Source organism: Heptranchias perlo, chromosome 23 (genome assembly GCF_035084215.1).
Source record: "Heptranchias perlo isolate sHepPer1 chromosome 23, sHepPer1.hap1, whole genome shotgun sequence".
NCBI classification, from domain to species: domain Eukaryota; kingdom Metazoa; phylum Chordata; class Chondrichthyes; order Hexanchiformes; family Hexanchidae; genus Heptranchias; species Heptranchias perlo.
Window position 1 is genome coordinate 1,786,796 of NC_090347.1, and position 12,925 is coordinate 1,799,720.

At 52.2% G+C, this 12,925-nt stretch overlaps 1 protein-coding gene across 1 annotated transcript in view; it reads left to right on the forward strand.

Moving 5' to 3' along the window:
* Window positions 1-2,057: 2,057 nt before the first annotated feature.
* Window positions 2,058-12,925, forward strand: part of LOC137341443 (ATP-binding cassette sub-family C member 3-like) — a gene marked incomplete at its 5' end in the record, with an annotated part of 39,437 nt that continues 28,569 nt past the window's right edge. The window contains 2 exons of the mRNA XM_068004556.1: window positions 2,058-2,168; window positions 11,582-11,758. Coding sequence (XP_067860657.1) covers window positions 2,058-2,168; window positions 11,582-11,758 — 288 coding nt within the window. The remainder of the gene's footprint in view (window positions 2,169-11,581; window positions 11,759-12,925) is intronic.

Below are 12,925 nucleotides of genomic sequence, written 5' to 3' on the forward strand. Positions count from 1 at the left end.
GTCACCGGGTGGCTGCTACTTCCCGCCCAATCCAAGAGGCAAATCACCCGTCGGAGGGGCAAAGAGAATCTAGCCGAAACCAGTGGTTTCCTGCCATAAAATCGTTGGCAGTTATAATCGCCCCCTAGGAACCTGTTCCAACTCTCCGTCTGGTTTGTAGTAGCTCAGTGTTAGTGCCAAGGAATTGAAGTCAGTATGGTGCCAGCTGTGGGTTGCACTCGCTCCTCCGAGTCAGAGGTGGTGGATTCAAGTCCCCACTCCAGTATCTTGAGCACAAAATCCAGGCTGACACTCCCAGTGCAGTACTGAGGGAGTGCTGCAATGTAGGAAATGCTGTTTTTTGGATGAGACCTTAAACCAAGGCCCCGTCTGCACTCTTGGGTGGACATAAAAGATCCCGTGGGCACTATTTCGAAGAAGAGTGGGGGAGTTCTCCCAGTGTCTGGCCAATATTTATCCCGCAAAATCACAAACAGATTATTTGGTCATTTATCTCATTGCTGTTTGTGGGCTCTTGCTGTGCGCAAATTGGCTTCTGCATGTTCCTACATTATAACAGTGACTGCACTTCACTTCAAATAAGTACTTAATTGGCTGTAAAGTGCTTTGGGACGTCCTGAGGTAGTGAAGGCGCTATATAAATGCAAGTTCGTTCTAATTGCCGCCGGGCACAGCGTGGGAACTCCCTGGCTCCGACTGCCGGCCGGCACAGCGTGGGAGTTGGCTGAACTCCCACCCTCCCATACCGGCAGCTGGGGTCACAAGGTGGGTGGGGTCTGCTCGCTGACAAGCCCGTGGTGCACCTCAAGTTAGAATGGTCTTTCCCACCACCACCCCCCCCCCTCCCCAAATCCCAATACGTGGCAAACAAAAACGTTACCAGTGAGGATTTCTCTAGCTTTGGAGCTTCCACACACATCTGACACTCAACTGACTCAAAAATCACTCATTAAAGACTCAAAGGGCTGCTGGACCTGGTTATACCAGTTTCCCTGCTCCTTCCCCATCCCTCCCACCTCAAAAAGATACAAACTGTCGCGTAGGAAAGATAGACAGACAGAACTTGCATTTCTATAGTGCCTTTCACTAATTCTGGAAGTCCCAAAGTGCTTTACAACCATTGAAGTACTTTTGAAGTGTAGTCACTGTTGTAATTCTGCACCCATGGTGTCCACTGATCCAGCTCTCCGTGGCAGCCATGCTAATTCACCGACTGTGTGTCAGCTTGGCTCACTTGGTGGCACGCTTCCCTCTGAGTCAGAAGGTTGTGGGTTCAAGCCCCACTCCAGGACTTGGAATGCACAACCAAGGCTGGAAATGTTCTGTGATTCGAAGTGGCATTGTTTGGGTGGGACCTTAAACCAGGGTCCCATCTGGTCAGGAAGAGCAGGGAATTCTCCCAGTGTCCTGGCCAACGTTCCTCCCGCAACCAACACCACCAAAAACAGATTAACTGGTTGAACACCTCGACACTGTTTGATGCTGCTCCTACATTTGCCCTTGTAGGAACAGTAATTCATTGTGTGAAGTGCTGAAGAATGTTTTCAGTGACATTGTGAGGAGCTGTGGACATTCCAATGTTCTGTGGTTAAAATATAACCAGTCTGGAAAGTCAGGCTGTGCTAGGAATGGGCCCCAAGGGTAGGTCATTAGACTTGATGTGTCCTGTTCTGCTGAAAGAATATTTTCAGAGTAGTTTCCTGTCTAGAGTGAATTGTTTGCAGCAACAGAGATTTAAGCACAGATTTAAGGTGATTGGCACGAGGAAACATTTTATGCAGCGAGTTATGTGCTGCCTGAAAGGGTGGTGGAAGCAGATTCAATAGTAACTTTCAAAAGGGAATTGGATAAATACTTGAAGGGAAAAAAATTTACAGGGAAATGGAACGAATTGGATAGGTCTTTCAAAGATCTGGCACAGGCACGATGGGCCGAATGGCCTCTGTCTGTGCTGTAACACACTGTGATACTAAGTGGACATTCCAACTGGTGATTGAGAAGTTTGCAAGATCACACTGAAACCCTTCATGTGTTGGAAGGATGAATGATGCTTGTGTTCCCAGCTGTGGCCTGCTCTGCAATACCTCGAAGGTGAAGAGACCTCTCCTCCTCCATGCTCTCGCTGCACTGGGCTTGGTTGTGGAGACGGGTCGGTCCCCGTGCAGCAGGTTAGCAAAGTCTTTGTACAGCTCAAAAAAATGGACATGCTGCGGTCTGGTGGAGGCTCGGGGTGGGGGGGGGGTCACCCATCCGACTGCCGTGGCTTGTGTGTTCGCACAGTGTAATAAAGGCACTCGCCTCACTGCACCAAGTCGTGGTGTGCGCACTGTGTGGGGGGGGGGGGGTCGTGGTGTGCGCGCTGTGTGTGGGGGGGGGGTCGTGGTGTGCGCGCTGTGTGTGTGGGGGGGGGGGGGGTCGTGGTGTGCGCGCTGTGTGTGTGGGGGGGGGGTCGTGGTGTGCGCGCTGTGTGTGTGGGGGGGGGGGGGGTCGTGGTGTGCGCGCTGTGTGTGGGGGGGGGGGGGTCGTGGTGTGCGCGCTGTGTGTGGGGGGGGGGGGGGGTCGTGGTGTGCGCGCTGTGTGTGTGGGGGGGGGGGGGGTCGTGGTGTGCGCGCTGTGTGTGTGGGGGGGGGGGGGGTCGTGGTGTGCGCGCTGTGTGTGTGGGGGGGGGGGGGGTCGTGGTGTGGGCGCTGTGTGTGGGGGGGGGGGGGGGGGGTCGTGGTGTGCGCGCTGTGTGTGTGTGTGTGGGGGGGGGGGGGTCGTGGTGTGCGCGCTGTGTGTGTGTGGGGGGGGGGGGGGTCGTGGTGTGCGCGCTGTGTGTGTGTGTGTGGGGGGGGGGGGGTCGTGGTGTGCGCGCTGTGTGTGGGGGGGGGGGGGTCGTGGTGTGCGCGCTGTGTGTGTGGGGGGGGGGGGTCGTGGTGTGCGCGCTGTGTGTGGGGGGGGGGGGGGGGGTCGTGGTGTGCGCGCTGTGTGTGTGTGGGGGGGGGGGGGGTCGTGGTGTGCGCGCTGTGTGTGTGGGGGGGGGGGGTCGTGGTGTGCGCGCTGTGTGTGGGGGGGGGGGGGGGGGTCGTGGTGTGCGCGCTGTGTGTGGGGGGGGGGGGGGGGTCGTGGTGTGCGCGCTGTGTGTGTGTGGGGGGGGGGGGTCGTGGTGTGCGCGCTGTGTGTGTGTGTGTGGGGGGGGGGGGGTCGTGGTGTGCGTGCTGTGTGTGGGGGGGGGGGGGTCGTGGTGTGCGCGCTGTGTGTGTGTGTGGGGGGGGGGGGGTCGTGGTGTGCGCGCTGTGTGTGGGGGGGGGGGGTCGTGGTGTGCGCGCTGTGTGTGGGGGGGGGGGTCGTGGTGTGCGCGCTGTGTGTGTGGGGGGGGGGGTCGTGGTGTGCGCGCTGTGTGTGTGGGGGGGGGGGTCGTGGTGTGCGCGCTGTGTGTGTGGGGGGGGGGGTCGTGGTGTGCGCGCTGTGTGTGGGGGGGGGGGGGTCGTGGTGTGCGCGCTGTGTGTGGGGGGGGGGTCGTGGTGTGCGCGCTGTGTGTGGGGGGGGGGGTCGTGGTGTGCGCGCTGTGTGTGGGGGGGGGGGGGGTCGTGGTGTGCGCGCTGTGTGTGGGGGGGGGGGGGGTCGTGGTGTGCGCGCTGTGTGTGTGGGGGGGGGGGGTCGTGGTGTGCGCGCTGTGTGGGGGGGGGGGGTCGTGGTGTGCGCGCTGTGTGTGTGTGGGGGGGGGGTCGTGGTGTGCGCGCTGTGTGTGTGGGGGGGGGGGGGGTCGTGGTGTGCGCGCTGTGTGTGTGGGGGGGGGGGGGTCGTGGTGTGCGCGCTGTGTGGGGGGGGGGGGTCGTGGTGTGCGCGCTGTGTGTGTGTGGGGGGGGGGGTCGTGGTGTGCGCGCTGTGTGTGTGGGGGGGGGGGGGGGGTCGTGGTGTGCGCGCTGTGTGTGTGGGGGGGGGGGGGGTCGTGGTGTGCGCGCTGTGTGTGTGTGGGGGGGGGGGGCTGGAAGAATGGACAGAAATCAGGCGCCTTCTCCTTTAATCCTGCTGGTTATGTCATTCCACCAGTCAGTGATTTACGATTAAATTTGATCGTAAAGCTGCAGTTGCGGTGGATAAAGATCGCAGTAATGCAGGACCTGCGGTGCGGTGAAGATTCTCTGCACTGAGGGAGGTGATTTGGGACAGGCACAGATCCCAATCTGATCGAACTGATTCCTTTCCCTGACCCCATCTGATCAACATTACAGTCTGGAATGTGGCTTCGACCAGTCTCGTCCCACCGTTCCCCGTTCCATTGCTCATCCATACACAAAACGTGATGCTTCACTGCTTATCTGATCCACTGTGCCTCTACCTTGCCCAATATCTTTGCTCTCTGACATTTATCCAGCTTATTTCTAAAGGAGTAAGTCAAACGGTGAGAGCCTGTCGCACGCCCAGACCACCCATCTGGGAGGGTTGGGTGTGGAATTTTCTAATCTCTCGTCTTGTTTGGAGCTGATTTTGTATTTGTGTTGCTTAGTTTCTGCAATTACAGTTCAAGTTTACCAAAACTTGAACACCCACACACTTGTACCTTCAGCAGGTTAAGGGCCTCAATCATCTCTCTTGCTTCAAGGAAACCAACCAGCTCTGTAACTTCCGTGTGTCCTTATTTGGGGCCTGGGACCTTCCTCACTGACCTTCCTCACTGACCTTCCTCACTGACCTTCCTCACTGACCTTCCTCACTGACCTTCCTCACTGACCTTCCTCACTGACCTTCCTCACTGACCTTCCTCACTGACCTTCCTCACTGACCTTCCTCACTGACCTTCCTCACTGACCTTCCTCACTGACCTTCCTCACTGACCTTCCTCACTGACCTTCCTCACTGACCTTCCTCACTGACCTTCCTCACTGACCTTCCTCACTGACCTTCCTCACTGACCTTCCTCACTGACCTTCCTCACTGACCTTCCTCACTGACCTTCCTCACTGACCTTCCTCACTGACCTTCCTCACTGACCTTCCTCACTGACCTTCCTCACTGACCTTCCTCACTGACCTTCCTCACTGACCTTCCTCACTGACCTTCCTCACTGACCTTCCTCACTGACCTTCCTCACTGACCTTCCTCACTGACCTTCCTCACTGACCTTCCTCAAATGCAGCAATGTCTTTTCGAAGGGAAAATGCCCAGAAACTGACAGTGTTCCATCCGCTATCTTGCTAGCGATCTGTCCAAGGCTGGATCGGAGTGTGCTCACAGGGCAGCCCTTGTACGCGCTCACTATGTTCATCATGTGGGCTGGGTATTTCAGTGACTGGTCAGTAATTCCCTCCCTCGTGCTGGTGGAGTGCGTTTGTGAGTAGGGACATGTGTGGGTTGCTAACTTGTGCTTTTGTTTGTTTGTTTCTGTCTGGGAAGATCAACTTGTCTAACAAAAAAAAACATTTTTTTATACCCTCTCGGTATTAGGATGCCACTGGCAAGACTATAGTTATGGTAGCGTAGTGGTCTTGGTCGTGCCGTGTAGTGGTATGGTCGGCGATCGGGAGGGGCCGAGGGGCGGGGGTGGGGAGCAGGCGAATGAGGTGGGGCAGGCAATGGTCTTTGGGACTGCTATGGAGCTGGGAGCAGGACTCCTGCACACACTGACCAGAGGGAATCTCACTGTTCAGAGTCACTAACACGACCCAGTTCTTCACCCTGAATTGGTTTGAAGGCCGGGCCAGTTAACTGCGGCTGCATTGTACCATGGTGCTGATCAAATCATTTGCTTCCTTGTTCAATGGGTTGAATTTGTTCAGAGATTGTGGTTGAGGGCAGTAACAGCTTGCAGATGCTGTTTTGACTCTCCCTTTGTTTTCAAGCTGTCTTGTTTGCATTCAATACAGAGCTCTGTTATCTGACAGTGGGACCAGGATTTGCCTATTTAGATTGAATTGGGGCATTGTGCTCGACAGTTAAATAATGGCAGGTTTTCTGAGTGCGTTTAGTGGTGAGCTTGTGACGCCCCACGATTCTCAGCGTGGGCTCCCAGCAGACTGAGTCCCTGGCATTCAACCAAAGTCAGACTGTTTCCTCCACAAGGATGTTGTATCACTGGGAAGTCTGGCATTTGGACCTCTTGTAAAAGGGGTTGTGCGTGTGTGTCTGACAGCTTCATGGTCGTATTTACTAACACCAGTGGCTTAGTGCCAAATTGTTTATAAACTCAATTCAAATTCTCAAACTGGTGGCATTTGAACTCATGTTCTCTTGATTATTGGTCCAAGCCTCTGCATTACCAGGGCACCAGGGAGAGCTCCCCTGTTCTTCCAATAGTGCTGTGGGATCTTTAACATCCACCGCCTCAGGCACGGGGGGCTAGGATTGGGCTCTGTTATACCCTCAAGGTTGAATTGTCTCCTTGTTGTCTAGACTCCTGTGGGAAGGTTGGTCAGTTGAGTGTGGTACTGAACCCCAGGAAGTTACCACCTTCGGGAGAGGACATGGGGTGTGGGGGGGGTGGGGGTTTGTCAGCAGAGTCTTTCAGCAACAGAGCCAGTCAGCAGAGGGGCTGGGGAGAGAGGCGTGTGCTGATTTTTAAATAAAAGTGATGTTTAATTGGGTAACAGCTGGTGTACATTCAGTGCCTAAAACCTGTTTAACTTTCTGGAAATGAGTGATAGACTAAACAAATGAAGAGCGGACATTAACAGGAGAATAAATTTAGATAACTGCTGGTAAGGCCTGGTCTATTGCTGGGAACCGTTCTGGCCTGCTTGGGATTTAATCAGTATTGCAAAGGGAACCCCAGCAGTTTAACATCAACCGTTCAGGAATCCACAAAGAGGCTCACTGGAGATTTTGTCTTGAATTAACCCCTTGAGTGATGGGGGCCATCTGTCCCCCTCGGATACAGCTACCGAACCTGGCACAGGTTTAGTCCCACACCAGGCCATGCATTTACCATCTGACCCACCGGGGACTGATGGGCTGAGTCTGAAAGTATTTCCTCCACACCTCCCACAGCGATAGAAACATAAAAAATAGGAGCAAGATATTAAGAAACTGCTGAGTGCACTGGATACAGCAAAGGCTATGGGCCCCGACAAAACCCCGGCTGTGGTGCTGAAAACTTGTGCTCCAGAACTAGCCGCGCCTCTCGCCAAACTGTTCCAGTACAGCTACAACACTGGCATCTACCCGACAATGTGGAAAATTGCCCAGGTACGTCCCTGTCCGCAAAAAGCAGGACAAATCCAATCCGGCCAGTTACCGCCCCATCAGTCGACTCTCAACCATCAGCAAAGTGATGGAAGATGTCGTCGACAGTGCTATCAAGCGGCACTAACCTGCTCACCGATGCTCAGTTTGGGTTCCGCCAGGACCACTCGGCTCCAGACCTCATTACAGCCTTGGTCCAAACGTGGACAAAAGAGCTGAATTCCAGAGGTGAGGTGAGAGTGACTGCCCTTGACATCAAGGCAGCATTTGACCGAGTGTGGCACCAAGGAGCCCAAGTAAAATTGAAGTCAATGGGAATCAGGGGGAAAACTCTCCAATGGCTGGAGTCACACCTGGCACAAAGGAAGATGGTAGTGGTTCTTGGAGGCCAATCATCTCAGCCCCAGGACATTGCTGCAGGAGTTCCTCAGGGCAGTGTCCAAGGCCCAACCATCTTCAGCTGCTTCATCAATGACCTTCCCTCCATTATAAGGTCAGAAATGGGAATGTTCGCTGATGATTGCACAGTGTTCAGTTCCATTCGCAACCCCTCACATAATGAAGCAGTCGGTGCCCACATGTAGCAAGACCTGAACAACATCCAGCTTGGGCTGATAAGTGGCAAGTAACATTCGTGCCAGACAAATGCCAGGCAATGACCATCTCCAACAAGAGAGTCTAACCACCTCCCCTTGACATTCAATGGCATTACCATCACTGAATCCCCCACCATCAACATCCTGGGGGTCACCATTGACCAGAAACTTAACTGGACCAGCCATATAAATACTGTGGCTACAAGAGCAGTTCAGAGGCTGGGTATTCTGCGGCGAGTGACTCACCTCCTGACTCCCCAAAGCCTTTCCACCATCTACAAGGCACAAGTCAGGAGTGTGATGGAATACTCTCCACTTGCCTGGATGAGTGCAGCTCCAACAACAATCAAGAAGCTCGACACCATCCAGGACAAAGCAGCCTGCTTGATTGGCACCCCATCCACCACCCTAAACATTCACTCCCTTCACCACCAGCGCACAGTGGCTGCAGTGTGTACCATCCACAGGATGCACTGCAGCAATTCACCAAAGCTTCTTCGACAGCACCTCCCAAACCCGTGACCTTTACCACCTATAAGGACAAGAGCAGCAGGCACATGGGAACAACACCACCTGCACGTTCCCCTCCAAGGCACACACCATCCTGACTTGGAAATATATCGCCGTTCCTTCATCGTCGCTGGGTCAAAATCCTGGAACTCCCTTCCTAACAGCACTGTGGGAGAACCTTCACCACACGGACTGCAGCGGTTCAAGAAGGCGGCTCACCACCACCTTCTCGAGGGCAATTGGGGATGGGCAATAAATGCCGGCCTCGCCAGCGACGCCCACATCCCATGAACAAATTTTTTAAAAAGTAGGCCCTTCGGCCCTTCAGGCCTGCTCCGCCATTCAAAATTATCATGGCTGATCGTCTAACTCAGTACCCTGTTCCCGCTTCACCCCCAAATCCCTTGATCCCTTTAGCATTAAGAAATATATCTATCTCCTTCTTGAATACATCTGATGACTTGGCCTCCACTGCCTTCTGCAGTGGAGAATTCCACAGGTTCACCACCCTCTGAGAGAAGAAATTTCTACTCATCTCGGTTCTAAATGGCATACCCCGTATCCTGAGACTGTGACCCCTGGTTCTGGACTCCCCAGCCATCGGGAACATCCTCCCTGTATCTAGTCTGTCTAGTCCTGTTAGAATTTTATATGTTTCGATGAGATCACCTCTCAATTTTCTAAACTCCAGCGAATACAGGCCTAGTCGACCCAATCTCTCCTCATACGTCAGTCCTGCCATCCCAGGAATCAGTCTGGTGAGCCTTTATTGCACTCCCTCTATGGCAACCATATCCTTCCTCAGATAAGGAGACCAAAACTGCACACGTACGTGTGTGTTCGTGTGTGTGTGTGTGTGTGTTCGTCCAGCTGGTCAACAACCTGAAACATAACCGTTTCCTGTTTCTTCTGTATTTCTAGCATCCGCAGTGTTTTGGGTGTGTCTGCGGGGGCGCGCGGGCGCACTATTGTATTTTAATGTGAACGCCTTCATGTTTCATTTCACCTTTAATGAAGAATCGTGCCTGACAAACCTGATAGAATTTTTTGAAGAGGTGCCTAAAGTAGTGGACAGGGGAATGTCAATGGATGTTATTTATATGGACTTCCAGAAGGCATTTAATAAGGTCCCACATAAGAGACTATTAGCTAAGATAGAAGCCCATGGAATCGAGGGAAAAGTACGGACTTGGTTAGGAAGTTGGCTGAGCGAAAGGCGACAGAGAGTAGGGATAATGGGTAGGTACTCACATTGGCAGGATGTGATTAGTGGAGTCCCGCAGGGATCTGTCTTGGGGCCTCAATTATTCACAATATTTATTAACGACTTAGATGAAGGCTTAGAAAGTCTCATATCTAAGTTTGCTGATGACACAAAGATTGGTGGCATTGTAAGCAGTGTAGTTGAAAACATAAAATTACAAAGGGATATTGATAGATTAGATGAATGGGAAAAACTGTGGCAAATGGAATTCAATGCAGACAAATGTGAGGTCATCCACTTTGGATCAAAAAAGGATAGAACAGGGTACTTTCTAAATGGTAAAAAATCAAAAACAGTGGATGTCCAAAGGGACTTAGGGGTTCAGGTACATAGATCATTGAAGTGTCATGAACAGGTGCAGAAAATAATCAAGAAGGCGAATGGAATGCTGGCCTTTATATCTAGAGGACTGGAGTACAAGGGGGCAGAAGTTATTCTGCAGCTATACAAAACCCTGGTTAGACCGCACCTGGAGTACTGTGAGCAGTTCTGGGCACCGCACCTTCGGAAGGACATATTGGCCTTGGAGGGAGTGCAGCGTAGGTTTACTAGAATGATACCCGGACTTCAAGGGTTAAGTTACGAGGCGATATTACACAAATTGGGGTTGTGTTCTCGGGAGTTTCGAAGGTTAAGGGGTGATCTGATCGAAGTTTATAAGATATTAAGGGGAACAGATAGGGTGGATAGAGAGAAACTATTTCCGCTGGTTGGGGATTTTAGGAGTAGGGGGCACAGTCTAAAAATTAGAGCCAGACCTTTCAGGAGCGAGATTAGAAAACATTTCTACACACAAAGGGTGGTACAAGTTTGGAACTCTCTTCTGCAAACGGAAATTGATACTAGCTCAATTGTTAAATTTAAATGAGAGATAGATAGCTTTTTGTCAACCAAAGGTATTAAGGGATATGGGCCAAAGGCAGGTATATGGAGTTAGATCACAGATCAGCCATGATCTTATCAAATGGCGGAGCAGGCACGAGGGGCTGAATGGCCTACTCCTGTTCCTATGTTCTAATCGCACCATACACAATTGGTAATCTCCTATATCACCACAACATGGCTCTTCCATCCGAGCTTTCTGTCGGTGGGTTGTTGGTTCGCCAGATGTTGCATCCTCGGCCAGTGCTGTCCAATACATTAGCCACTACCCACCTAAATAATTGGGAATCCAGATGTGGCAATTTGCATTTTCTGATCAGTAAATTTTAAAAAAATGACTAACAAACACTGCCGTTGGGCCTGTGATCTCAATACTCCTATTCACGCAGTGTGTGTGAACTTTAACCTTTTTGTGCGTTTGTTGATAAAATGGTGAGAATGAAAGTGGAGTGTGGGTGTTTTTTGATCATTGAGTGATTTACTTCCTTGGTTACTGAATGGTGGGAGATGTTAAGTAAATATACACGTATGAAGTCCATTTACCTGTGTGTGTACAGCGTCTTCTACTAATGAGTGCATGTGGCTAAAACAGTGTCCCATAGCCTCACCTGTGGCTAGTCAGCGACTTCTGTTGGACAACACTGGGCTACAGCCTCAACCATGGGACTGAGAGCGGTCACTGATGGGACCTGTGATTACTGGGTCAGCTCCAAAACTTGAGGCAGTAGGTGGATTGTGAAATATTCTGTCCCTAATGGTCTTTTCCCTACTCCGACCTATTTCTTACTGTCCTGTTGGTGTCTCCTTCCCTTTTGCACAATAACTTGCATTTACGTAGCACCTTTTAATGTAGTAAAAACACCCCAAGGCGCTTCACAGGAACGGTTACAAAACAAAATTTGACACCAAGCCACATGAAATATTAGGACAGGTGACCAAAAGCTTGATCAAAGAGGGAGATTTTAAAGGAAGACAGGGAGGGAATTCCAGAGCTGAGGGCCTGGGCAGCTGAAGGCACGGCCGCCAATGGTGGAGCGATGAAAATCGGGGATGCGCAAGAGACCAGAATTGAAGGAGAGCAGTGCCCTGAGTTGCTCCGTACCGTGGCCTGGATTGTGGGTATTGGATTGCTACGCCTTTTCCATGCTGACCTCTTTCTCTCTTACAGGATCATAACGTTACATTGAATACAGACAGTCCAGATCTGACGCCATGCTTCCAGAACACTGTCCTGATTTGGATTCCATGTGTATACCTGTGGGTGATCTTTCCCCTTTACTTCCTGTATCTCCGACAGAGCAGCAGAGGTTACATCAGGGTCACCGTGCTCAACAGGGTCAAAACGGTAGGTCTGTCGATCATTAGAGCTCAAGTTTTTTGCCACCAATCTTTTTTTCCTCCCCCCCCCCCCCCCCCCCCCCCATAATCCCAGTGGGGTACAAGTTCCATGGACACAGGCAGCCCTCTGGTACTTCATCCCAAGTCACCATTCCTCAAGCATAGCACTGAGGTAAATCTGATCACCAGAACTGCGGGGAGAGGAGGCAGTGCCGGGGGGCCGTTGATGTCGAGGTGGTGCCTGAGGGGGGGGGGAATGAGAGAGGAAAGAGGTGGGGAGGGAGGAGAGAGGTGGTGCCTGGGAGGGGTGGGGGGAAGGTGGGGTGTGGTGCTGGGGGGGAGGGGGAACCTTAAAGGAAAAGAAATGAAGTGACACGGTGACCATGGTTGTGATATCAGCACGTGTGTGTTGTCACGGTAACCGTCAGCCTGTTCACTGTACCAGGAGGCAGCAGCCCTGATAAGAAACCGATTTCCAATTATAGTCCCATGGTCCCAGTCTGCTCCTTTGAGGGGGTGAGTGAATCATTAACGGATTTACCGTGCATGAAAGAGTTTTCATGCAAGAATGTAGCATATGGTTTGAGTTGTCTGGGTCGTGTTGGCCTTTCCGTTTAAACTACTGCTGCTGTTTAACTCTCCCTGCCCCAACCAACCTCCGACATCGCCCCAACCATCATCTCTGGCACAGACACGATGGGCTGAATGGCCTCCTTCTGTGCTGTAAATTTCTGAGATTCAACCTACAGGAGTTGAATGGTCACAGACATGTGCTCAGCTAACCAGTGAAACTCAGGCATAGCCTCTGTCTAAATCTACTTCCTGCCGTTAACTGTCTCTTTTCCCCCCCCCATTGTTCCCTGTATAATCTCCCTTGTCAAGTGTCAGCTTGGCTCAGTGTCATAGAGAGTCATAGAGTTATACAGCACGGATCGAGGCCCTTCGGCCCATCGTGTCCGCGCCGGCCATCAGCCCTGTCTACTCTAATCCCATATTCCAGCATTTGGTCCGTAGCCTTGTATGCTATGGCATTTCAAGTGCTCATCCAAATGCTTCTTGAATGTTGTGAGGGTTCCTGCCTCCACAACCCTTTCAGGCAGTGAGTTCCAGACTCCAACCACCCTCTGGGTGAAAAAGTTCTTTCTCAAATCCCCTCTAAACCTCCCGCCTTTTA